The sequence below is a fragment of the Ischnura elegans genome, chromosome 5, assembly GCF_921293095.1.
Source record: "Ischnura elegans chromosome 5, ioIscEleg1.1, whole genome shotgun sequence".
NCBI lineage: Eukaryota > Metazoa > Arthropoda > Insecta > Odonata > Coenagrionidae > Ischnura > Ischnura elegans.
The window spans coordinates 103,955,828-103,983,737 of record NC_060250.1 but is presented as its reverse complement, the minus strand read 5'-3'; the positions used below and the strand labels follow the sequence as shown (position 1 = coordinate 103,983,737).

General features: G+C 38.5%; 2 protein-coding genes across 4 annotated transcripts in view; one reads left to right on the top strand and one right to left on the bottom strand.

Annotated features, from left to right (window-relative positions):
• The first annotated feature begins 876 nt into the window (after window positions 1-876).
• Window positions 877-21,022, top strand: LOC124159361. Its single transcript, XM_046535127.1, has 6 exons — window positions 877-926; window positions 1,533-1,746; window positions 1,851-3,590; window positions 11,324-11,492; window positions 12,426-12,624; window positions 13,876-21,022. Exons 2-6 carry the CDS (start codon window positions 1,615-1,617, stop codon window positions 14,129-14,131), a joined length of 2,496 nt encoding a protein of 831 aa, XP_046391083.1. The 5' UTR covers window positions 877-926; window positions 1,533-1,614; the 3' UTR covers window positions 14,132-21,022.
• Window positions 21,023-25,999: 4,977 nt separating this feature from the next.
• The window catches only part of LOC124159360 (sperm-associated antigen 17-like), a 51,034-nt gene continuing 49,123 nt past the window's right edge, over window positions 26,000-27,910 (bottom strand). For all 3 annotated transcript variants that reach the window (XM_046535124.1, XM_046535125.1, XM_046535126.1), the window contains 3 exons: window positions 27,202-27,420; window positions 26,994-27,110; window positions 26,000-26,256 (listed from right to left, as the gene is read on the bottom strand). In XM_046535124.1, coding sequence (XP_046391080.1) covers window positions 26,203-26,256; window positions 26,994-27,110; window positions 27,202-27,420 — 390 coding nt within the window. In that variant the 3' untranslated portion in view covers window positions 26,000-26,202. The remainder of the gene's footprint in view (window positions 26,257-26,993; window positions 27,111-27,201; window positions 27,421-27,910) is intronic.

Sequence of the window (27,910 nt, the reverse complement as noted above, 5' to 3'; positions counted from 1 at the left end):
GATAGGAGGAACAGCGATTTCATTCCCAATAGTGTGAAGAGTAGGATCTGGGGAAAGCCCATGGGAGGAACGTGCATCAACCCCATATTAAGTATCTTCACCCAGTAGGTTAGTAAGACACTCAATTACTAAAAAAAAACTCTGAAATACTCTTTATTAGTTTCTAGAGCACGACTCTGCCAAGTTAACCGGACATTGCTCACCGAGTGAGAGCTATAAAAAAGATGATCACACAACAAGGAGAACTAAACATAAAACCTGAATTGGAGAATATTGATATGTACCACGAAGATAGTACCCTTGGTCTCTCAGCCCCGCACCCAATTGAATACCATCGAAATTAAAATTCCCTGAAGGCAGTCGATTTAGAATTAAGCACAAGATACCACCCGAGTCCCTGGCAACTACTTAGATTTCTCACGATTCGGTTCGGCCGTTGGTTCACTGATCAACCGAACGGCAGTAAACCCAATTACTAGCAACAACTCGCATCATTAATTAAAGTGAATGCTTACACCAGCTCCGAAGGATCTCGCGTTTTCTTAAGTCGTCACATATTTTTTTTAAAGTAACGCAAGCCAGAAAGAAAGATTATTATGGAAAGTCTCATGTCTTACAGATTTTGTTATCCCCTTCAACCCTGTTTTCAAGAGAGATGGTTCCTTGGTAGTAAATGCTTACCACGATTATGAATACTTTCATGTGGACTCCCGTGGTCATCAAGAACAGTTCTATCTTGAGTCTAAAAGTAAAACCAAAAATTTTATTAATAACATAGAAATAAGAAAAAAGACATCAAACGGATATCGGGAATTTGACAGGACGACATTATCACTTACGCATTACGTTCTTCAACTTTTTCAGAATGGATGGGTAGGTGGGGTAGGTAGTGTAGAATGCAAATGCAGTCAACATGGCGAGAATAGGTGAGTAAAGGTGTTTCTTAATGTTTTAAAATCGCATTTAGATTCGTGAAACGGGCTTTGAACATTTTAATGTGCTATTTTTAATTCATTGCTTTGGGATATTAGTTTGCTTTTTGGTTATGTATTAAATGTGAGCGGAATGGTAGTAGTCAGTGGCCAGGGGGTCCTAGAGAAAACAAGTGTTAACCAAACTTTCGAATTATGCTCTGTGTAATGAAAGTATATTTAAATCTTATCTCAACTCAGTCTTGCTGGAAACTTATATAATAATATATTTTTGTTTCGCATTAGCCCAGAATCGTTACCGTGGTTGCGGTTTCCCTTCCATGTTTCGTAAAAAATTGTAGACACTGAATTGAACATTGATCATTTTTTAATCTTTCGAAATCATTTTTGCCATTTGTAAAAAATAATTGTCCGACTTAAATCATAGCCGGTGTTTATATGGCAATTACATGAAATTTATTAACCATAATCGTCATTTACTTAGCTTGCGTGCCTCTGGGAGTTGTCATTTGAGCTCATTAAAACCACCTCCTGGTGTAATGTTTTGAATATCAGCGTATTTCTTTTAGCCTTTTGGTTTAAAATGTATTTATTTATTAGGTCTGCATAACTGTGACATTCAGCAATATGCTCGTGAATTTGATGCTGGCCCTCTTGCAAGTGGATGAAATGATATTGGAGTATGGAGTCACCACCTAGTGGGTCAACATGGTTAGAGGCCTTTCCAGCGAGTGATGACAGCGGCTTACTGTTAACTAGTGGATCCATTTCCAGTAGCAGTGGGGAGGGTTGCCATTGTACTCTGGCAATGGAGGTAATTGATATCCATGTATTCCAAATTTCTATCTAATTATACTGAGTATACAGGATTTTTGAGGTTATTGAATTGCATGCTTACGAATGTCTGTATCTTTTCAGTTACAAGATAGCGACGATGACGGTAAATCACTATCCCGTGAAGGCTCCCTGGACTACTCGGATGGCATGAGCTGTGAAAACTTCAACACTTTGAAGAAAGGGCCTGGTTGGCCGGAATTTTATTCTTTCGAAAACAGCTGTGATGGGAAACTTGTTCCAATCGACCCTCCACCTGAGTTCCAGGATAGCCCTCCTCTCTCTGAAGTATACCAAACCGTCCCTGCTAAGAACATTCTTGTCGGACCGTGTCGACCGCTCTCTGCCAAATCCATCTCAAGGGTGAGCCCCGCCTCCGAGAGGCGTTACATCGACAAATTTTCCGGCAAACTAGTCGCTTCCATCCTGGCCGAAGCTCTCTCCATATCCTGCAAGGTTACCTGGTCCATACACTGCTCTCAAGACTGCCATCCCCTCGAGTGCGAGCTCGGCAAATTCTCCCAGCAGAGCGCCAGCAGCCCAAGGCTCTGCTGGACGCCCGAGCTGCCCCTCGTGCCCCGCACCTGCCCCGGATCCCGCGCTTCCCCCGCCTCGCCCCTGTCCAGGGGCCGCCCCTCGCCCCCGCCCCACCAGCCGAGGAGGTCCGATTCCACTCCAGGAGAGATCGGAGACGTGTACAACGTGCCCTTCGATAGCGACGTCTACGCCGTGCCTGTGGACGTGGTGCGGCCGACTGCCGATGCGACGACGACGACGACCAGCAGCCGCAAGGCGTCGTCTTCCACCCAGCAGACGCTGCAACAGCCTCAGAGGCCCGGCAGGAGGCACCTGCGGAAACGGAGGCGGCACCCCTCGGCAGCCGGCTCCCGATCCGAGGCGACGACGGGCACCACCAGGGGGCGTGGCTCGACCGCTACCCTCGGGCAGCCGCAGCAGCAACAGTCGGTGGCCACCGGGACGGACAGCGGCGGCAAGAGGCACAGCGTCCCGCAGTCGACGACGTCACCCGATCCCCCGGCACCCGCGAACGGCGCCTCCTCCGGGCTCGCCGGCCGGTGCTGCCCTACAGCGGGATCTTCGAGGACGTCTGCGCGAACGAAGGGTGGCCACAGGGGAGCTTCGAACGAGGGGCGCTCTTCGGAGCCGATCCACATGACGCTGCAGGAAGTGAGGCAGTACCTCAGGAACTTGTACTCCGGGGGCGGGTGCGGGAGGGTTCGCGGCAGGGGCGGCGAGAACGAGGGTGAAGCGGAGGAGGGTGGCGGTGGCGGCAAGGGAGGAAGGCATAAAGGTGGCGGGACGGCAGCGGCGCCTCAGTCGGCGACGATTGTGAGCAACGGCAAGGCAGCTATGTTGGGGGCGGAGGGGTCGAGCAGGGAAACGAGTGGGAGGTCCTCATCGTCTTCTCGGCATGGAGGATTCTCCACTAATCTGCGGCAAACTTTGTGCTCGATCTTCCGGTTAAGAAGGGTCCCTGCATCCCCAGGGGGAGGTAGGAGACATGCTACCACTGCCAGGCGACCCATTCCCACACCCCCAGAATCTGCCGTCAGTTCGTCTGCTTTGGAGGACCAGGTAGAGCAGCCGTCTTCAGAGGTACCTCCTCCACCATTTACGGGGCGAGCCCTACCTCCCTTGCCTCCATCGACTAGGCCACCAGCTCCACTCCCTGATGAAACGAGTCCCCTTTCACCTCCGCCTATGGAGGAAGGGGATAAGGGAGAGGATGGTGCAGCTGGTGATCAGTCGGTGACTGAAGAGCCTAGCATGGATTTTGCTTCTAGCATCGAGAAGGTGAAGGATGTAAGTTAATTTCCATCTAAAATCTTATTAAAAATATTTTTTCGATTGAAAACCTATGACGGTAGGGTGTGGCATCTTGATAGTTGGTAAAATAGGTTGTATAGACAAGATGGTTTTTGGTTAAAAACTTGAGGAATCTTTTTAAAACTCCCCTAGGAGAAGTGGACACTCCCATTTTTAATACTTATCGTGCATTGTTCTGATGAAACTTGTTTTGAAGGCCACTGGTGGCCAATAGGAAGGAGCTAGTGTGTATATACCCTGAACACATGAAATTCACATAGCAATGGCCTGATTTGTTTCCAATGACCTGGTAGCCAGGAAGGCTTGAACTGTTGTGTGGCCTGGATATATGATCTCAAGGCAGTTAATAGGAGTGTTAGTGGGAAAATTCCTTTAACCCTTTGAGTGCGGATGGCATAGCATTGATGCCCAGCGTAGGTCCTGCCAACAGGCGGGTGGCATCACATTGATGCCACGCCGGCCTATGTCCTTCAATCGCTCCCTACGCTCCTCCGCTCTGTTCTTTCTACTCTCATGATGGTTTCCCGCACACAAAATGGATTAGGCTACCTGCATATGCCTTCCGTTTTTTAAAAATAGTTCATATTTTTTTAGTAATTTTTTTTTACATTTATGGAGTACTTTTTTATTTGTAAGATTTTTCGCCATTACAAAAAATTTAAATGTGATATTTTCTTTACTTTTCTGAATATTTGTACTAAGTGTTGCCAATATTTCCTTTCATCTTATTGACGAAAAATATTTTCGTATTTCAAATTACGGTCACTATACCTACACACGCTAAACACAGTTGAATAATCTGTTGCTGTTTTTATTCATGTTTAAAAATAATATATACATAATGCCGTTATAACTCCTAACATTCTTCCATAATATATTTGCCACTCATTTTCTGAACGATCCTTTCAATAGGGGTCTGATTATATTGGTTACGGAAGAAGAAATAGATTTTTCGACTTTTTCTCATTTATTTCGTATGAGTTTGTTAAAGTTACTAGGTGGGAATAATTACGACCACCAATTCGTTATTCACGGGAAATTATGAAGGTTCTAGGGAAACTTTTATATTTTTTCCATTTTGAAGGAGAAATTGGAATTGGGGAAATCCTTGGGGAAAAAATGATCGAATTTCGGGGCTCAAATAAAAAAGTCGTTTTCCGTCACCGCGGAATAGACTACAAGTCGCTCTGTGTCGCCTGTTATCTCTATTTTTAGAAGTATTTTTGCCATTCTTATTAGAAATCCATGCAACTATTCTGTTGTGTGCATGTCGTAGAAAAGGTCAGCTCTTCCTTCTCAGTGTTTGCGACTCTCGTTATTAGTACAGTCTCTCCTTCGGATATCTTTCGATTGCGTGCATTTTCACTCCTTTATAGAGATTTTTTTCTAATATTACCGTATGGCCTTTTTCCATTGGACATTTTGGTATTTTACATATATTTAGCCACTTACGTGGAATATGGGAGACATCTTCATTTTGAACTTTATTCCTATTTTCAAACCCCAAAGACCGTTTATGTATCAGCCTTTGGTCAACTAGGCTTAGAATATCTCCTCGAAATAAAACTACCTCTGGCACAATTTACTCAAGTGTATGCATGGAACACTGCATTGGGTCTTCTCCGCGAAGGTTTTTTTTTTTTTAACTTTGAAGCAATTTACATATTTTACTTCGACCAAAAAGAGCTGTTATAATCAGAAAAGAAAGTCAGCAAAATTTCTATGCGCAAAGAAACAATTATTTTTGGATTATTATACGTTGCCGTTTTATCTGGAGCATTCACCTTTAGATATTTCTTGTACGTCGGTTCTAAACTTTAACGCTTACATCTCTTTCTGACTGCAAAAGAGCAACCTCATCAGTCTTGTGCATTTTGTAAGTGTAATGTATTTTATTGTAGTATATTTTATAGGTGTTAACTGAGGTTTACGTTGAGGATGCAAGTATGTGGAGCTTGAGGAAATATTGTCGTCTGAAAGGCTTTGGTCCATATTGCCAATGCCCCTCAACATGCAGTTCTTCAAGGATAACCGAGCATAGGAATCTTACTCGTGGGGTATGGGAGACATTTTTGGTCCGATATACCTAATGTATGATTGTATGAAGTATTGTAAGATGGCCATCCATTCCAGATTATTGGAAAAGGTAGGAAAATATCTTCGATTTTCCCTCCTTCACAGCACTTTTTCCCGAGACCGATTTCAACTAATTTTCCGTTGCATGCAGTTTGGCAGGAACCCTGGAGTAGATGATCCGATACCAAGAGACCCCTTGCATAAAATTCGACCCCTTTTGAAATTATTCACTCAAAGAATGAAAGAAATTTATTACACGTTTAAAGAACTCTGCTTCATTAGTCCATGTTGCTTTGGCATCACAAAGGCGGCATAACATTATATATGCTTTCTGAGCCTAATGGCCTCGTGCAAGATGCTATAATTTACACTGGGGCGAAGGATCCTGATGTTGGAGGCAGGGGACATGCAAACAAAGTCGTGCGAAAATTAATCGTTAGATTTCTCCTCAGTGGGCACAGTTTATACAGTCGCGTAGCCACGATTTTGAAATGGGGGTTTTTTACCGGAGGTTTGAGGGCCCTTTTGGAGGGTGCGGGGGCCATTTTACCCGTTTTTGGCACCTCAACGGGGGTTGTTACCCATAACCTACTACTCCCGTGGCTACTCTACTGAGTTTATACATGGAAAATTATTATCATCATAAAAATTATAATAATCTGTTCAAATATCTATTGAGTTACTCAAAGAGAGACACCACTGAAACTCTAAGGACAAACAGAAGAAATAATCCTCCTCACGTCCTTAGAACGACTAAAGTGGCGAATCGGTATAACTCCGATGGTGTATGATGTGCAGATGTTCCAGGGCTGTGTTTGAACCCTTTTTTCAAAAAATATCTCTATTATTAGTTAATATTTTCAGCATTAACGCAAAAGAAAATATAAAATAACTTTCATATGTTTGCATCCAAATCTAAGTTACTAGTAAATTTAAAAATTTAGATGTGAAAATTGAATTTCGAAAACTTTTATTTACCCAAAATTTGATGCATGCATAGTGGATGACATCTGAAAAATTATTTATCTTATTTTATAATTCAATTCCGCCATCATTTCAGAAATTATTTCAAGCTTCTTAGTTGCTATGTAAAAATATGTTTTCCGTCGTTTCTAATGTTTGTGTAACGGGTTGCATAAATATCCGGAGCACTTATCACATGGGTGCGGATGGCATCACTGTGATGCCATTAACAAATTGTGTAATAAATTGTCAAATTAATATAAAAATCCCTTTTTTATTGAAATTTTTTTCATATTTTCGAAAAACAAAGTGAATGCAGTGAAAAAAAATTCTCCGCCAATGTGAAACAACTCTGAGAAAATGTAACGCAATGAAAGGGTTAATGGAAGCTCAGTGAGGTTGCTTGTATCTGCTAAAGATTTGCATTCTCCTTACTTCATTAATGAGTCTGTTCTCTGATTGCATTTATATTCATGCTCTCTGAGTTACAATGCCTTGCTGGTGATCTGCCCTCCCGTACACCATATTTATTTGTCCCCTACCTGGGCCATTCCAAAAATTTCCCCTCCTGTACAAAATTATGCAAGAGATGTGGACGGTTGAATTCTCTGCTGCCAGGTCATTGTAATTTAACTTGAGTATTTATTATACTATGCTTTCACCTAGAATACCAATTCTGATAGCCAAATATGTAGTGAAGCCAGTCAAGATTAGGTTCTATTGATGGTAACATGTTCTTCCTAGTATCAGAAACAGCGTTGAAGTTCAAAGACAGCCGAGGACTGTAGATCTCCACCTTTTCAATCTGCATGCCTGCAATTTTTGAATGATGTAATGAAGAGCAGAAGAGAGAAATAAATATTTGGATGAGAACCAATTCGTTTTCAGAAAAAGTAAAGGCATAAGGGAAGCAATATTGGCTCTTACGCTGCTCATAGAGAAGAGAATAGAAAAGAACAAGACAGTGTTCGTTGCGTTCATGGACTTAGAGATGGCATTTGACAGCGTGGATTGAAAAAACAATGCTGGGAATCCTGAAATAAATTTGAGTTCTTTACAATGACAGGAGAATTATCCACAATTTTTACATAAACCAAGGAGCAGTGATAAGATCAGGACTTAACTGTGAGGAAGCAGGAATTTGTGAAGTAGTCAGACAAGGCTGCACTTTGTCACCCACAATTGTCAAGGTTTACATCAAGTAAGCCATTAATGAACTCAAAGAAAAGGCCTTGGTAGTCAATATCAATGGAGAAAAATTTAGCATGGTACGATTTGCCAATGACACTGCTGTCATAGAAGAGACAGTAGGATTTGAGAAAGATTCTGGTTTACATGTGTAGGATAATGGGTAGATATCAGTTGAAATTGAGCACAAAGAAAACCAAGATATTAGTTTGCAGCAGAAGAGGAGTAGTCAAGGCTAACATAGAAATAGAGAAACAAATACTGGTAGAGGTGGATGAGCAGAATGATGGATGAAGAAGCAAGAAAGAAATTATGAGCAGAATAGCCCAGGCAAAGAGAACATTCCACCAAAAGAAAGATCTACTTACAGTGCTGTTAGTAGATCCTGCTCAGGAAATTGAAACACAAAAGCAAGGAAACAATTTATCATAACTCACAGTTGGAATATGCTTCTCTATAGAATTGAGGCATGGACAATGACAGCAGCAGAGTAATCAAGAGTGATGTGCTGCTGCAGAAGAATGATGGGAATCAAATGGTTCAACCAAGTTAGTAAAGAGGTAGACCTTAGCAGTGGTGCAGCAAGGGGGGTTTTGGGGGATAAAACCCCCTCCCCCCCAGAGCTCAGAGAAATTTTTAAGTTTAATCCATTTTACTTAATTGGATTTATATTACTAATAGAATAGTGTTGGGGTTATAAATTATCCCTCAGAAAGCCGTAAAACTCACCATTTTGAACCATTTATCCTAAAATTCTGCAATTTATTAATCTTGCACCTACCGCTTATCCTGGTGGGTATTCCATACCCCCACGCATCTCGGTATTAATTGCACCTAAACCCCTCCCAGCCTTAATTCCTAGCTGCGCCCCTAGACCTAAGAACTGTGGGAGAGAAGAGGAGTCTCATGAAAACATTGGGAGACAATGAAGACAATCGTTTTGGGACAACCACATGGCAAGAATGGAAAAGAAAGATCTCGAACAAATTATATGGAACAGATAAGGAAGGATGTGAAAGAGAAGAAAAATGTATATCTGTATAGATTAGCTGATAGGAGAATGGAATGGAGAGCTGCATTAAGCCAGTCTTAGGAATGTATGTTGATGACGAGTGAAACATCCATATTAGACTTTCCTTGTTGCCTGCTACGAATATGATTTTCTGTCGTAAGTCATCTGAATACCCACAATTCTCTTAATCGTATTGAAATTTGGCATTATGTATCTTAATGAATATATTTATGAAACCTGTAATATTATAATTGGGAAGTAAACCGCAATGGTTGTTCAGTATATGACTATTCAAATCTCCTGGAATAATGCAATTAGGTATTGAAGTACTTGGATTATCCGTGCTTATTCTTTGAGGTGAGATTTCATGTAGAGCGTGTCAAAATCAACCAGAAGAAAACTAATATTTAAGTATGCTGAAGAAGAGTTGAGGCTGAGACCAGAATGAAACTAGGTAAACAAAAATTTGAAGATGTGAAAGAGTTCTGTTGTCTTTGAAGTAGAGTACATAACATGCTATGGATGGAGCAAAAGAAGTCTGTAGAGCATCTGCAAAGGGGGTATTTACAATAAGAAAATTTGTCTGCTGGGAATTTAAGGGTAAAAGTAATTAAGTTGTTGAATTTAATAGTAATTATTTTAACAAAATGTTTATTTAAATCAACAACATTAAGTGTTGAAGTTGAATAAATTAGTGAAAAGAGACAACAACATCGTGTATAATTAAGAAGAATAATTGAGTTACATTAAAAGTAATTCATGAGAGTCTACATTTGGGAGATGTTTCTGTATGACTTTGTGGCATGGATAACTGCAGCTGTAAATTATTCAAGAGTGTGAGTACCGTATTTCTCCTAATATAGTCCCCCCCCCCTAATTTTGAGGCTTCAGTTTCGGGAAGAGTTAAAAAAAATTTGTTTGAATATTGTCCCCCCCTTTACTTTTACCACGGGCATTTTTGGAAAAAAAGGGGGGACTGTATTCAGACATAGACGGTATTCACTATTTGGTGCTACTGAAGAATGACTCAAATCAATTAGAAAGAAACAGTGTGTAATGAGGAAGACTGGAGAAGGGTAGGAGAAAATAGAAGTATCTGGAAACACTAAGAAAAATACAGGGAAGCCTATTGCTGGAATTGTGAGGCATGGTTGCCTAATGTAGGCCAATATTGGAAAGCAAGTGAATTGGAAGAATGGCGAAGGAAAGCCTCATGTGAGGTGCATGTGACCAGCTTTCTGGGATTAATATTGTGAATAAAAATGTTTATCTGTTTGAATATTACAATAAAATCTCTACGTATCACCTCTCCGTGTATTGTAATCCTCCTCCTTTAGGAATGTCCTCATGGTCCCACCCAAAATCCGAGCATGTTAAATAGGGGAAATCTTTTCATAATGTGTATCTGTACTTCATAAAACCTCTTCATTTTGTGGTGAAAATTTATTCTGAACTTGCGATACTACCTCCATATTATGAAATAATTGGTACTAAGTATTTTATATACTAAGTATTTTATATACTAAGTATCACCTTGATCCTATGTACATATAGGATCAAGGATAGTATATGTACTTGTTTTCTGATTTTGCCAGGGAATATTATTGCCCACATGCAAATTAAATTCCATCATATTAACCTCTCCTTATTAATGACCAGTCAGACTATGGAAGCGAATTCATTCAATTCCAGAAACAATGCACTATGATCCAATTTACCTGCTTGAATCCAGTGATTTCAATATTTTAGGGTTTTTGTTTTCCAATATTTAAAAAACGAATTACACCAATTAATTAATCCATTTTTATTTTTCTAATGAAATGTCACCTTAAATTGTCCTTGTGCCTAAATTATACATTAGTACTCATGACATTCACTCTATGATGATGGATTTACACCACATTTTAGGTTTTCTAGAGATTCTGCCATCAATCTCCAATAAAATTATTTTTTCCTCACTTGAAATGCAAGTTATATGCAGCTTTGGCTTCGAGAGAAGCAATATTCCTGAAAATGAGCGTATTTTCACACATGATCTTGCTGATGGATCAATTTTATGAGTGATTAATGATTATTTATTTGTTTTAATTGGAGTAGAAAAATCAATTTTAAATGTGTACAGTTTGGATTTGAAGAGATTTCATTCTAATACAGATGGCAAAAATAATCTAGCATTGACTTTTTTAAGATTCTGAAATGGAATACTTAAGCTGACTAATTGGAAGAAGATACCTCTGATATAATATTTTCCTATCAATCTTTTTTAAGTTACATCCTGAAACAAAAATTAATTTTAATGTGATTATTATAAGAATTGAAGCTTTTTGCTGTGATGAAAGTCTTCTCATGAAAAGTTTATAGTGATGATTTTTCTCAAAATGTAGGAAAACTCATTTTAGAGTTTTTCTTATGATTTTTTTATGCTTGAATTGATTTGACCAAGCATTTTTTGTATTCTTCTTTTATCTAGTATGGTTGGTATTGGGGTCCCATATCTGGAGAAGCAGCAGAGAAAATCTTATTCAATGAGCCAGATGGGTCATTCATTGTACGAGACAGTAGTGATGACCATTACATTTTCTCATTGACCTTCAAATTGAATGGCTGTGTTCGTCATGTGAGAATCGAACATGACCAAGGTAAGCACCTTATACACATGTAATTCACTATCTCGTTTTTGGCTTAGCAGTTGTACATGAATTAAAACCTGTCCTACTATTCTAGTACACTGAAATCTTGCTCAATCTTGTACCATATCAAGAGCAAGAATATGCTCCCAGTGGCGATTTCCTTGAGTGCATGGATCCGATAAAAAACAGTTTTTACATTTACATCAATAACTACAATACTTATTAGTGTTGTGTCATGGAAGTACGTTTTGACTACTGTGAAAGCCTTCTGCTGCAACAGATGTTAAGGAAATTTCAGTACAGCTAAACATTTTGCTAATAAAAATCTGAATGCGATCTGTAAGGGAAGAATGCAGAATAATATTCTGAAATTCATGTTTCTGATAGTGTTATGAAATAATTAATGACATGAAACGTTTATATGCCATCAATGAACAGAGAAATAAAAGAGCTTTAATGTGATATATGTACTTGCATAAGTGATTCATTCAGGCTTATCGTTGTATTAGTTTAGCAATATTTATAATTATAATAAATTTATTTTAGTCCACCAAAATTTATTACTAGCACTGACCTGGGTTCCAGCACTGAGTTGCCATCTACTGAATTATGGGACTTAGTGTTAAAACCGGGGTCAATACTTGTAATATTTTTTGGACTAAAGTGAAGTTATTTTAACTATGAATTATATATGTACTTGGTTTTAAAATCTAATGAGTAGTCTTTGAGAAGTTTGTCTTCAATCTTGGATTACAGAATTTTTGCAACATATAGCAGTTAAACTGATCCCAATCAGCCTATTACCAACCTCAGGAGTTTCTTTGCTATTCTTACTAGATAAAGGCATACAGTACACTCCTGATTATCCAGGCTAATGATGGGGAGAGGTGATTAGTCTGTCTTGAGATAGATTTTAAAATCCTTTTCCCTCATTATTTATAGGAAACTTCAGTTTCGGTTGCTGTACAAAGTTCAAAAGTCACACAATTGTGGACTTCATAGAAAATGCAGTGGAGCATTCTCGAAGTGGTCGCTACTTGTTTTTCCTCCATCGAAGACCTGTGCTCGGCCCTATGAGGGTCCAGTTGTTGCATCCTGTATCCCGATTCAAGCAAGTCCAAAGCCTCCAGCACATGTGCAGGTGAGTTTTGTGGGTTATAATACATTTGAGTTCCAGTGCTCAGTCTTCATTGAAACAATGGTTTCTGTGAAATTGGGAATACTCTAGGAAATTTTAAGCCCATAGAATTTTTGTAATTTTATAAAACTGATGGATTGCATTATGGCAGATGTATTCAAGGACAGGTTCTCAATTCTCTTTTTGATCTACTCTTTGCTGCGCTCCTGCTTGCCTCATGTTTTACTACTATGTGGCCGTTTTTGCTCAGCCCAATTGATTTTTTGTTCTCCGCAATGCACAAGTCACATAATTGATACTTACTTAGACGTTTTTGCTCCACTCAACAAATATATTTCGCCAAATGTTATTCAGGGCAGTCACGACAGCATAGTGACAACTTAGCTGAATCGACTGCTTGTTTCATGCTGCATTTGTTGGTAACATAGTAGAATAGAATCAAAGTAAAATACAGTGCCACCTCGATATAACGACACCCCACAGTGCACTAATAAACACTCGCTATAGCGAATTGTCGCTTTACCGGAGGTGGAGCAAATAATAGCCACTATACCTGTTGCGAACAGATATACAGGAACAAGAGTGGTGCGGCGACAGATAAACATCTATCCGATAAACGTAAGCATAAATCCAGGCGAAAGGCGATGTTTTTTTGCATCACTAAATTTCCTTACTCAAATAACGACTAACTATTCAAACAATTTATAAGCGCCACACTGAATAAAAATCATGCAAAGCATTGTTTCGTCCATCATTATATTTATCGAACGACAGTTTACCACATAAATTTGAGACTGAGCACTCCATTAACTTCATTTCTAACAGATCGCTAGCAATTACAGAGGTTAAGGAATCTTGATGAAAGTCTTCCGGCGGTGAAACCCTCGCTATGGCGAGAGCCAACACCATAGGGTCTCGTAAAAACGAATTTTTTAACGCGCTTATTATAGGGTCAATTGACGGTGCATCGGCTATCCCTCGTAATAGCGGGGGTGTCGCTATAGCCCGTACTCGCTTTAACGAGGTTCCACTGTATATAATACTTATAAATTTGAAATATGTGCACATCAGTTGATTTTTCTCATTTGGATAAGAAAGTGAAAGAAGGATAAAACATGGTGACCACCCCCAAGTCGTGATGTCTAAGTCTGTTTTGGCGTATCGCAGCCTTTAGGAGAGCTAAATCGTTTGTACCTACGCATCAAAATTGCATAATGAAATTCTAATGATTTCCCTCCTCCCTCTTTTTCAAAGGTTTGTGATCCTGAAGGTGGTGCGGCGTGACCTGATTCAGACGCTGCCACTGCCGCGCCGCATAATCGACTACCTCAGCACACCCCATTACTACTCAGAGCAGACATTGGAGGAGGAGCGAAGTGGGTCCTCGGGGGCAGGGAGTCCGGGTGGGGGTACGAGAGGAGGGGGGGGCAGCCTACAGCAAACGCCACCACCTCCTCCCTTGTCACGGCCACCCGAAATCCTTCCGGAAGACGACACCCCACCCTCCTGAGGAATAGCGGCCCCGGACACGGTTCGGCTCCAGTGTGGCAACACTTTGGCTGCGGCAGCAAGACCCCTGTGGTATGGGGCTCCAAATGTCGTCCACACCACCCCCGTCTCAGCATGAGCACTGGTGCTCTGCAGTGCTGGTGCGCTTGGTGACGAGCACAAGAGATGAAAGGGGTCACCTCTCCCTCCTCCACTTTGAGAGGCGGGCTGGACAGCAGGGGTGTCTCCCTTGCTCTCCCAAATCCACTATCTCTTCCTCCTCACCATATCTTACCCACTCATCTCTTGTTCCTCCTACCCTCTGTCCTTCCTCGTGCCATTTGAAAAGCTTCTCCTTTTCATTCCCTTTTCAAAGGTTTATTTTTACATTATATTCTTGGAAAACTGTATGTTTGGCAAGTTTGCATCAAAGAATGCAGTTTGATCTCAGTACGGAGAAAATTTTTTGAATGGTGAGTGGCTTCATGTCTCTTTTCTCTCCAGATTTTACACATTTGGAGATATTGGGAGAGTAAGGGGTAGCTGGGGTGGTACAAGTACTCATTTGCTGGATTCTTTTGTGTATATGTCATTTTGACATGTTTGTCTTTTTAAGGCATGGTGGCTGATGGCATGCACTTTTCAGGGCATTAGAAGTAGAATCTATGCAGCATTTTTTGCATTTTGTGGGAGTATTTGTGTGTAAGGTATGTCTTTGGGTCAATAGGTGTCACTATCCAACGAAAGGGGTCACAGTTCACTCCACTATCATAAGTGAATATTCTAAGCGTAGTGATTTATTTCTAGGTGATGGATGAGAGAGTGTAAGTAGCGACCTGTGATTTCATGTCTACAAGTGTATTTGTTGAGGTTTTGTTGTTGATATTTGTGCTGAAGTTGTCTTTTTTCTTGCCATATAAGTCATGATTATGTAATGCCTGCATAAAATTGTATCCATCAGGTTTCTGAATGTTGATGTGTGAATTTATGTTTGAGTATTTAAGTTTTCTATTTCTCTGGTCTCATTGCTACTTTGGATGTTCTATTCTAGTGTCTTTGAACTCAAGTGATATGTACTTCTCTGTGACTTCTTTTTAGTCTAAGTCATTGATGGAGAAATGCTTGAGTTGTAGAATCTATTATTGTTTTCAAAGAATGGCATGCACATTTAGTTAATTGGGTACATAATAGGATTCCGTGAAGTTTAGTCCAGTTCTCGTACTTGTTCTGTGTCAAGCTGAGGTATGTGCGTGAACTCGATAGTTTTTTCACTTCATTATGTAGGTGAATAATGTGTATAATGATGAGCTGAACAAGTTTCTTTTGACGTGTAATAATTAATCCATTTGTAAGTGACGGAGGGTTTATGGACTGTGAGGGACATGCATACAAGGGAAGGTGCCTTATGGACAATGCAGTACATACATAGAAATTTTCATGCTACAGGGTAATGTTTCGTGAATGCCTAATGGTGGTTTGCCATTTGAATTTGGCGTAAATTGAATGAAGAAGCTTCTGGAAACAGGCCAACCAAAGTTGGAATGAATGATGTGCCATCAGAGCAAATCTTTGTAATATAGAGTTTGGGCAAAGGAAAGAAGTGGATTAATATTTTAGAGGGGTCTATTTTAGAGTACATATTGATTTGTAAAATGTGATTGCATTATTGAGATCCAATTTTGGGAGCCAATGGCTAGTGTCATTCATCTCAGTCAACTGTGTACTGATTCTGCGATTAATTTTTGGTAGTCCAAATTCTTAGCAGACATTACACCAGCATTCTTTGGTTGAAATTATGGACCAGATAAAATGGGAAATTAATTTCTGTTCTTTCGCCATTCTATATGCATTGGCTGGATATTTTACGTTGGGATGTTATTTTGTTTTTTCCCTTTCCTTATACATCGATTATATGCATATAACCTTTATTTCAAAGTGGAGAAAAGGAAATTCGTACGTATGTGGAGAAGCTAAGTTACTCCCTCATTATTTCAAATTAACAACATGAGAATTCTAGACTTTAATATGGGTTGATTATATTAGTCCTCCGGCATTTAATCAGCTCAATTTCATAAAAATGAAGGAGAGAATTTTTTTCTTTAGCTCCAGTGTTAGTTTCAATGAAGTCCAGCTTTTCTTCACTAATAGCACTAGAAAAATAGCTCTGAATGACATTAATGTCACTCTCCAGGCCCAATGCATATGACTGATGTTCAGCAGGTCTCTGCTCCGGCCCTCTCAATTGGTTCCATCATGCTTTAATTAAGAATTATTATCTTTATGTTTCAATTAAGTATTTTTTTAATTTTTTGAAGTATTTGTCACATTGAGAAAGAGTTATTTATTGACAACTTGTTAGAGTATTGAACATTTAACTAGTGATTTTTTATGCTATTCGAATACTTGTTACTATTTGATAAAAATTCTATTATATTCTACCTGATTCATTCAAGACTTGGATAAAAATTTTCTGTGATAAAATATTCGTCTTAGAATTGGTAAGAATATGTATGTATGCATAATGTGTCCTTTGGTGAATTGGTGAGTCTGTAAAACGTTTGATATATGTAGCTGGTTGATTTGACTGTACAGGCCAATAATGCACCTTCCTTGGTGAAGCCATCATTAGCATTTGTTTTTTGCCGTATTATAATTCTTGACAGGGAGACCAAGACTGCCTTGGATTGTCATGCCCAACCTGTAATGTGCCCAGTAAGCAATTGGGTGCTAATTTGTGTAAGTAGAGTAGGCTGTTCATGTATTGTGTCTTGGTGTCTTCAATTTGTGTAGGATGGCATTCATTGACATTGTAGATTGTCTTTTGTTGTTCGGCCTATTAAATATATTTGTTGGGGTGTTGTTATGACCTTCATTGAACTATTTGTGATGAAATACCATGAAATTATTAAGGAGAATTTTCATTTTATATCGACTATTGTACATAGGTATTGCAGATAATCATTTAAATTCATGCAGTAATCATGGTTGCAGTGTGAGAGGATTCCTTACATTTTTGAACATGTAAATTATTGCTAGAGTTTTGTGAATTAGTCCCGCGAAAGGTTACTCTGGCAATGTTAGTATACTCATTGAAATGAAGGTCACAGCAGTAGCCCTCATTCAGTTTGTTCCTCCTCTGACCTAAAATGCCTGCCGTAACTATGTACTTACCAATACTTGTAGAGGTTGACGTGTCAGTTTGCTCTTAAGGTTGATTATTGTAGATAATAAGTACATGGCATCAGCATTTGTCCATTGTATTCACATAAAATATTTGTGGAGCCGAGTACACTGTTAGCAGCAGGTTCATTGAAGTTTTCTGGGTGATGAAGGTAGAAGTGACTCAAGTTTATCAAAGATAGGGTATTGAGGGAAGGGGATGGTTAAGAGGAGAGGGTGAAACTCCTCTGTGCACCACTCATGCTATCCTTGCATCTGAAACTCTCTTTGAAATTCTGAGAGATAATAGCCGCCCTTTGAGCCATGGGCTTTTCTCCCATGCACTCATGGGAAGAATTTGCCTGCCTTTGATGAAGGCTTTGATCCTTTGCTCATATCATTTATTCAGTTTGTGGCAATATCCGTCTATGACCCTGTGGGAATGGACTTATTACAATTGGTGGTACCATTCATTCACTGCGGTTGTATGTAGGCCAATGGTTGGGTTTCCTGTCTCCGTGTGTGGTAGTTTTCTCAGAGCTGGTGACTATACTCCCTCCTCATATTATACCTCTATTTTATTCATCTTATTTGAGTGGCAATGTTCTATAGGACTTATATTAAATTAATGCATCAAAATTGAACGGCAATAAAATACCAATTACCTGCCTGTGTGTATCATATGGCATTGCCTGAATTCCTCAATGTCAATCTCTGTGGCCTTTTCATGAGCAGATTTTCAGGCATAGGGATGGTTACACAGATATTCTCGCAAAAATTATTACTGACTGAGTAATAGTTCTCTTTTTACAGAATATCGATGATCCTTGTGAATTTGTGGTCTTAATTGAGCCTTGTTGAACATTGAGCTTACCTTCACTTGTTCTTAATTGGTAGTAAGTGGTGAAATATCAACCCTTTTTCAAAGATAGCTGATGCTGGGCTTATGTATTTGCAAGTATGCCTTTCCAGAATTTTGTAAACATATAAGCATGCCGTGTTCTTGTATAAAATTTTCTCTAATAATGCTGGGAATCAGTTTTCTGATTTTGCACGTGGAGTTCGAAATAAAGTACAAATGAATGTTTTGAATGCTTCACATTCACAGTACAGTGTATTCAGTTGACATGTGTAGTTGTTTTGTTCTCTTTGGCTCAGTCACCTGTCGACAATTTTCTCTTATTTTGAATGTTCCATTTGTGGCAGCTTATGAAACTAGTGCATTCCTATTACATTGCTGTTTGCATCTGTACTTGGGAGCATTCATCATAAAGAATCAAGTGGAGGAGAGATTAGTGGTTTGCGTATTGTAGAAATGCCCATCATCGGTTCTTGGTAATCCTTTCTCAGTAAAGTATGAGCAGAATGCAATGTTTTGCAAATTAATTAATTTGTAATTTTTCTCTATAACCTTAGAATATAGGACAATGAGTTGTATTAATTTGCGCTCAATGCTTTATATTCCTGTGGCCACCATATGAATGGCAAGATTTGCGACTAGGTATGCTGTTAGGGTTCAATGAATTTATGGGAGACGAATTTAAGTTTCCTAATAATGTAGAATAAGAACAGAATGAGAAATTTTACTGGGCTTGAGAGGAATACTTTCATGGATTAGTACTCTAAAAAATTAGGTCCTGATCCTTCGTAGGCATTCAACATTTTTGGTGTTATCTCTTAACTTATTTGTTTTAGTTTTGTTATTTATTATGTTTCTAGTTTGATTTCTCAATGATACAGATTAATAATGCATATCATTGCTACCAGCATATCTGCTGACTTATGATTTATGGTCTGCTTACAAGTATCCATAATTTTTTTATTTGGAAGAAATGAAATGGGTAAAATGACATGTAGGAAAGTCATATTTTTCGAAAAGATTATATTTTTGAAATTGGATTTTATGGTATCATTGAGAAATGTGTGTCATTGATGAACTTCATTTAAGCAAGCTGTGGTTTAGCAGAAGCATGGCAGCCTGCTGCCTATGTCACAGGAGTTATCCCCATATTGGTGGATGTGGTTCAGTGGAAGATATATCCTTGTGATAACTCCATTGAAAACTTCTCTGATGGAGCACAGATTTGCGTATCATTTGCTCTTTGTGATAATTTGAAGTGAACTTTGAAATGTATTCATGCTGAACTTATATCTTCCAAAATTGTTGATTTTTCATCTCTAAATTTCTTCATGTGCAATTAGGTGTAAAAGACAACTGTGAAACTGATTTATGAATCAAGTAATGGCACAGGAAAAAATTGAAGATTTTTTTTATGGAAGATGCTAGCTGCAGTCCAAAGGAAAATCCTCTACTCCAGTATGTAGTCTTGTCATTTTTTGTTTTCATGTGGTGCTAATAGTAATATTATTTGATTTACACGGAAATATTATTATGGTGTGTAGCAAGTGACCATTCATGTCACTGAAGTCATGTATCAGACTTGACCAATAGTATGGATCATAGATTAATGTTCGGTCAACATTTAATCACTACAAAGTGAAATATGTATTGAAGCACAAACAAAAAAACTATCAATTATTGTGTCGCTGCTTCCAAGTGATTTACCCTGGATATTTTTTTTTCAAAGTTACCATGATTTTACTTTTAGCTGGAAGGAGGGAAGATTAAATGAGGAAATAAATTAGTATTTGTAAAACAATGGTGATAAAGTGTTTTGACATTGAATGAAGTGTGCCTAGGTATGGAAGAATAATTTGGCTGTGTTGATACAAACCATCCACACCCTGGAGCTGTGTCTAACATTTGTGTTGCTTTCATTTCTAATGGGCACCTTTGTATATTTACTTGTATAGTTGTGTGGTTGCAATGAGTTATGGCACCCTCAAACTTGTTGTATATTGCATTTGTATATTAATATGATGACGATCATGTTGCTTTTGTGAGAGATTTTTATGATATTTATAAAAAAAGTACTTTAAGGAAACATTGCCAATAGCCAGGCATTTTTGGCATAACTGTGTTTTCTAGTCTCCATCGCTGAATTAATGATTGAATTGAACAATTGAAGAATTCTCCTCTCTCCATCTCCAAAAATTCTTGTGCTCACTGGAAGTTTCTTATCGGGGAAGTGGGATGCATTTGTGAGCATGCTGGATGTGGTTTGTGTCTAGATTGGTGATTTCTATTTCATTTAGGTGTATCATTGGCTAGTGCACATGCACCATGATTTAGGTGAACTGGGAAGGTTGAGGAATGTGATTTTTGAGCAGCTATCATTAGTGAGAGGGCTGTGCTTCCCATCGAGAGGGAGAAAACCACAGGTTAAAGTGAGAGGCGCTACATATCCAGTAATAATAATATTGTATGGCTCCATCAGTAATAATGATAACCTTGCTTTATGTGTGTGCTGTTTTTTGTATTTTGTTGAAGTACCTATTTACGTCAAGTGAAGTTTGATGCTGCAATGCTGCTGCAGGAGGAAAACCCCGTTTACGTAAATATTGCCATTCTTGGGAGAAGAATGTTGTGGTGCAAAAATACCTAGTCTAATACTCACAATTACTCTGAATATATTTTACAGTGATGTAATGGTGGTGTAGTGACTTCATTGTTAATGTATCTAATCAGCTGGATTTTGTATTCAGGATTGCCTTCTTATCTTTTGTAATTGTGTTCATAATGCTTATTATAGTAAACTTAAATTGTTATCCCCATTAGTGTATTTATTCATGTTGTAGTTCAAGTATGATGGATCGGTAGATGAAGTAAATTTTAACACTTTTGAAAAAATTACTGTATGAATTTTATATGATTTTTTATGAGATTTATGCTGTCATCCAAGTTATGGAAATGATCATTTTTTTGTTTTCAATGAATGATATTCTTAACATGTTCTCTGCAATCTGACCCACCAGTGAATCACATCTGACTTCCTCCCTGCTTGACGGAAGATTTTCTTTTTTTGAGTTGGTTAGAATGAGAAGTCAGAGACATAAAACTTGGTGAGCCAATACTATTAATGGTAAATTATGTGGTGTAAAAAGAAGTTTAAGTTGGTGACCCACCGGTGGTTCACACTCACCAGACTAAGTCAACTATCCACAACTTGGCCCACCACGTATGATCAGAGAAAACCCATCTGCATGCAATTTTGTGTAAAGTGCATACTTTCCTTATGCTACATGGCCCCACCCCTGATGTCATTTTGGGGTTTGGAGTTTTACAATTTAAGTTGGGTCTATCTGGCTCTGGCCTCATTCTGATGCTCAGATTGTGATATCCCAGAAAAAAATATCTCTGGGTTCATTCAACAGCACATTCTTGAGGCACTGTACTGGTAGGGCTTCTAGGAAAGTCCCTTGCTGGAGAGGGTCCAAATGATGGTTGCCGCATATTCCTCCACTTCCCCCTCATCTGTGGAGTGCTGAACCACTTTTAGGCAGTGGCTAGAAGATGAGCATATCTGTGACCCATCGGCATGTCCCACAGTGCTCTAAAACTGGGAAGGGGGACTCAGCTCCGCAGCAAACATGTTAAGGAAAAGTTTGCTATCTAAAATTTTATCCTATGAGATTTCCAATTGCATGAAATTTAGTTTGTGGAACCAAACTTCTGAGGTTATAGGCATTTTATTAATAAGCGCTATGATTCGTTGAAATGAAAAAAATATGGAGCTATTAAAAGTATGTGGACTTCCCATTTCACCATTCTTATCTCTGTCCTTAGAGCCTTTATTTTTCATTAGCTACTGTGATTGATGTGATGTTTTATTTGGCTCTCTCAGTCGTGAATGAAATAGAGGTCATGGAAGTATGGAAGGAATCGTGTTTATTGAGAGCATTATTTTTCTGTTCACAAAGAGCAATGCTTAAATATTTAAGTGTATGACAATTTTTCATCAGCCTTGACCTGCTTCATTTAGTCTCCTGACCTAAATACATATATTAAGTTCTGTAATTATACTTAGGTTACTTTGCATTTAGTTATGTGCATTGGTCAAATTTAGAACCAATTGTTAAGTTGGCTGTGGTGGCATTTAATGGGTGAATTGGAATTAGCCATGTCCTTCACAACATGATACTAACATGAGCACCTATAATGGCATGAGCTCCTATTGTAGAGTTTTTATAGTTGTTTGGTCTCCAGTTATAAAAAGAAAGACTAGTGGGATAATTTAGAAGATAAAATTGATAAGGAGGATGCCAATAGGGTGGTTTCCAATTATTTTTTTATTGCCTAAATCGAAAGATTATTACTCCTGGAGTACGTTTTTCACGCTTTTAGATTTTTAAATGACCATATCTATTTTTCGCGATTAAATGAAAAGTGAAAATTTTCAAGCGCGCGAAAACGCGACGCTTAAGTATGAATGTCGGGAAGTCTCTCCGCGTGACGTATTTCTGGTTCCCCCTCCCGCCCTGCGAGGTGACCTTGAGGCGAGGCTTAGCGGTGATACCATGGAAGAAGGAGGGGTGATACGACGCAGGCTGCTAGCGGCTAGCCTAGTACCCTGCTGACTGGTAGCGCTTGGCTTAAATAAGGATTATTAATAACTTATCAAACGAGGAAAACTTTCCGACCTTAGCCAGTTTTAATAAGTGATTGTTAAGACATGTTTCCCTGAGCTCTGCGCCTCATGCATGCAATGGTAACCTCAGACGACGTATAACTCCTATCTTCTCGTATAGAAACTAGGTCCCTGTGACGTCACGTGGAGTGGCATCGCATGGGTGCCAATCTGGCCCTTTTCAAATGAGGATAAAAATGGACCATTGCCATTCGTCTAACCCGGTATTTCTAAAACAAAATAATTTGTATATTATGAATACACTAATGGTGGGTAAGGAATCGCATCAATGCCTTTCGTTTTCTTTGATGAAGGAAACCACCCTATTATGGTTGTGATTTTTGCACAATCATTCAAATGATGCTTTTTATTCTTTCTTCAATCATACAGATTTTTTTGTTAGGAATTGTTATTCAAATATGTATGTACATACATACACATTTTGCAAATGAAGATCATGTCATTCATTATTAATGTTGGGTTAGAGGTAAAGCCTATTTGCACTCATTAGTAGCATTGTGAATTAAACTGGTTCTCGCTCCTGGCGTTCATTATTTTTTACCAAAATTTGAGACTTCCATTTTTTCCCTCACATTTGATCCCATTTAATGAAAACAAATTTTCTCTATAAAGGGGCATATGATGCTAAGCTATTTCACGTGTTGTGGATCAGTGAATTAACGCTGCAATTTCACTTTGTAATAGATATAGGTACTAGTAATGCTTTTGCACTGCATTATCATTGTGAGCAGCATCACCTGATAATGCTGGCCTGCAGCAAAACCATTAATGTTAATTAACCTATTACCTTATGGAGTTGCATGCTAATTAATCGCTGATACAAAGGAATTCCATCAAGTGAGGCCCAGAACCGTTGTCTATTTTTATAAGGAAATTATGTACTGCAGAAGCAGCCAACTGCGCACCCTTACTGAATTATCTGCTGTTACTGATTAAGTGCAATAGTGGAAAAGTCATGTAGATGTCTTGTCAGGTTAAATGATACAGCTGGTGGTAGAAATTCAGGAGATCCAGTTTTTATCCTGGTCATGGTAAATGATTTATTCTGTTAAATATCTGCAATGCTTTAATCAATTCATTTGCATATGCATTGCTGTATAAGTGTACATAAAATATGTTTTGCATTGAACATATATATATTGCATGGAATAGAGGAATTGATATTTGAAAAATGGCCTGCTCAGCCATGTGAGCGTCCCTCCATCCCGTATAAGTTTCTAATGTCAATATTGTGGCACTTCAAAACCAAAGATGACATTTGGGATGTATTCTAGACCTTTGTATCATAAGTACAGGGATTTGCTGAGAAATAGGAAATTTTGAATTCAAGTTTGGCAGACCTGTACTTATTAAATACATAAATATTGGAAAGGAGCTGAACTAGGTGGCTATGGCTTAGCTGTCAAATTGTGAATGAAAGATGGTTTGATTTGAGATGAGGAATGAAGTGTGGTATGAGAGGGCATATTGCTCATTAAGAAAGAGAAAAATTACCAATTAACTCCAATCTTATTATCATTATGCCCTAAGACTAGTTGAAAATGCCATTTAAGATGCCTACAGCCAACAGAGAAAAACCCACCAGAGAAATTTTATCTGCTAAGCTTAGATCAGGTTTATTCATATTTGCCCAGAACCGTGACTCCCTATTGCAACTATCTTAACCATGTGCGTACAAAATTTAGGAAATCACATGTACCTAAGTCCTCGAATGAACTCGCACATTAAACGTACTCAATAGGAAGCATGCATTTGTAATGCAAGGGTACCCCGTAATCCTGACTACTCCACCCTGCCAAAACTTTTTGTTTGTATTTCTCTTAGCTACTTTTTGTTTTAGGTGCTACCCTACAAGCATTTATGCTGATATTGTTAGCATATTGAGATATTATGTAGTTTTTGTCGCACTGAAAGTATAGTTTAATGAATTCCCCCTCTCTGATTTTCAATTATTCCCTGTTCGCCACCAACTTGCATTTGATGAAAAAGGAAAGGGCAAGGATGAAGCCATGTTGGCACTTGAGAAATTTTGGGCATGGGTACAACCTAGGTATATTTTTGCCATGGGGTTCTTATCCCTTATTTATTAGCGATGGGTAGTATAAACATGGGGTTGGATAAATGGTCCTGATGATTGCCAATGTACCCATCAAAGGTCCCCTCCACCATTCAATTGATTTGGTAAAAGTATGAATGTATAAAAGCTTGGTGTGTTTATCCTTGAGGTTATGCATTACTTCAAACTTAAACGTATGGTTGGTTGCATAGTAACGGAATTTCTGGTTAGTCAGTGAGGGTAGGATCTATGTGCTACATTTAGCTTTGTTTTTTTAATTTCGACTGCGTTCTCATCGTGGTGATGGCAACTTTTCTATGACAATACTTTGGGTATCCCAAGGCCAGTCTGTGGTAGAAATGTCTGCTAATTTGCTGCAGATGACCATTAGGCTGTTTATTCTGATTTGCAAATTTTCTGGTCCTCACTAATGGAACAATGAGAAATAACACTCTTCTTTAAAGGCTGTCTTCTTAGTTACCGTGAGCTGGAAAGTACATATGTGGCTTTCCTCTCAATTCATAATGTCTGGTCTTCTCATTATATCCTCTACTTCATAGGTTAGCCTGGGGAAGTGTCTTTTTCTCTTGGAGCTGCACTTTTGAATTTTCGAAGTCTTATGTTATATCTGGTTGTTGAATATGCCTCATTGAGGCATGTTCAACGACGATTGTATCACTCTTCTTGCCTTTTTTCAGTGTCAGAGCTTATTATTTCTAATGGTATTGCATAGCCTTCTTGGTTTATCCTACATATGACTTGCCACAGCTGCATATAATTTCATTTAACTCCATGCATCACTGATAGGAGAGGGTACTGAAGTCATTTACTCAGTTGTGGTGGATATTTTACTGTTACACGAAACTCTGATGAAAATATCATGTTTTATCCTCTCTATCCTGTCTGTGGTGCCACTAACTAAAGGAATAAAGGCATGGGACTGGAATCATGTCCTTAGTTGGTGCATGCATGGCTTTGGTTCTCTAAGTGAGCCCTTTTCATGATTATCATCTTTGCATACTCATTATTCTTTATGCTGGGCCGTATGTGTTTCTTCTCCTCAAGCATAATTCTTTTTTGGAGATAGGCCTACTCCATTTGTTTGTTGAGAAATTCTGTCCAAGTATTGAAAATTTTGCTGTGAGATTTATTTGATAGGAAGTGAAGCATCTTCATATAGGCTACTACAATAGCCCTTTACATACTTATAATGTGCACCATCAACATTAAAAAGAAGTAAGAAATGGGATTGAAAATATATGACACTGAAAAAATGATTTTTCTTTGTATTTTTTAGGTTTTATTCGCAAAGAAAACATCAACGATGCTTCATAGTGACATAGCATTACTGTCCTCTGCTTCCGCACTTTCGGTGGAATCCACCTAATGAGGTTAAAGAGAAAATAATTCAGTGGCTTTCTATATGAGAGACCAAATGTCTTTCAGCCAACAAAAATTTCCTGATTTTTTACTTTCATTTGCTTAGGAGGAGAATATTTCCTAACCTCAAAATATTCCCTTCAGCTCAGTTAAATGAATATGAGAAATTAATTTTATTTTATTAATCCTTTTAGTTCTGTGGGCTGATTTACATATTGGCTTTCTTATCAATTTAAAAATGTGCATATAGAAAAAAAATGGCTTTATACCTACTTTTTTTTATAATTGCTACATTTCATTAAAGTACCCTCCATGCTTCTCACGAGTATCTCAGGGAGAAGAATAGCACTGAGGGGGTTAAGGACTGATAATTTTCAATTCACCTATTTAATTCTTTGATGAACTTTTAGTTTCTTTATGTGGAAAAATATTCTGATAAGCCTTTTGCAGCTATTATTGAAGAGTTGAAGGTTTTTAGTGCAGCGAGAGTAGGGCTCTTAATTGTTGAGATCAACGTGATCACCTTTTTTTCGGAAAATACTGACCACAATTGGGATGTTTACAATCATAACAATGTTACAGCTTTTACTGTATTGTGCATAGTCTAAAAAAATTCATTTATACAATACATATATTTATAGCCTTCATGCAATCATTTATTACTAAATGGGACCTTATCTCATATCTTATTCTTTAAAAATTGTTGTTATTTCAAGGCACCTTGAGAATATAATACTCACAGTGGCACTTGCCTCCACTTCCAATCCTGTGAAGTACATCTCACTTGCTCCATTGGCCCAAGCATTTTCATTCAAGAAACCGAGCCATGACGTGAATGAGGTTTCGGTCTCATTTTCCTTTGAGAGATGGATTTGAAAGAAAGATCTTATAATTAGATACAGTGATGCATTCATCATCAATCGATGGAAACTATCATGATCATCTTACCTCAAGTTCAATACTTTCATCTTCAACTTCTTCATCTACCTCAGTAGATCTAGGTTCCTTTATTTCCTCACTGGAAGTGTGTGAAAGTTTTTTCTCCTCTTTTGACATCTCTTGGAGCTGAAGGTAGGCTGAAATTAACTTATCGGTCATCAGAATGTCACCTCCTTCTCTACTTAGGGATCCCAGGCTCCTCAGTACCAGCAGGCTAAAAGCATCTGGCTGTCATAAGAAATTTTATATATAATGCTTTATAATATTCTACTTCTTACAAGGCAAAATTATCCACTCTCACCTCCCCCATGCCAGTGGCCCTGGTCAAATGTACTTTTGATGAAAAAGTCATTATCTCACTCGTTTTGTGCCATAACACTGTACATAGCAAGCATGGAGGGAAGGAGCGATCAAGGTGCTCAAGCCCCCAGAAATATTTTGGAGGGTCTCAAGACCACTCCATCATATAAATCCCCCAAAAATGAAACAACCCTCAAAAGTATTTTCTGCCTTCAGACTTTTTGTGCCACATAGGTGAGCTCAGTTTCTTTAAATGTTGCATATATGCATGCAGAATCAAGGAAACTCAGCTTACGCTGGCAAGGAATTCAACCTTGGGCATCAAGATGACCACTCCAGTGATAATATATATAAGCATGCTAGGTTTAAAAAAACTTAAGAATATGCTCTCATCGTGATATTGTTTGTATATCGATAT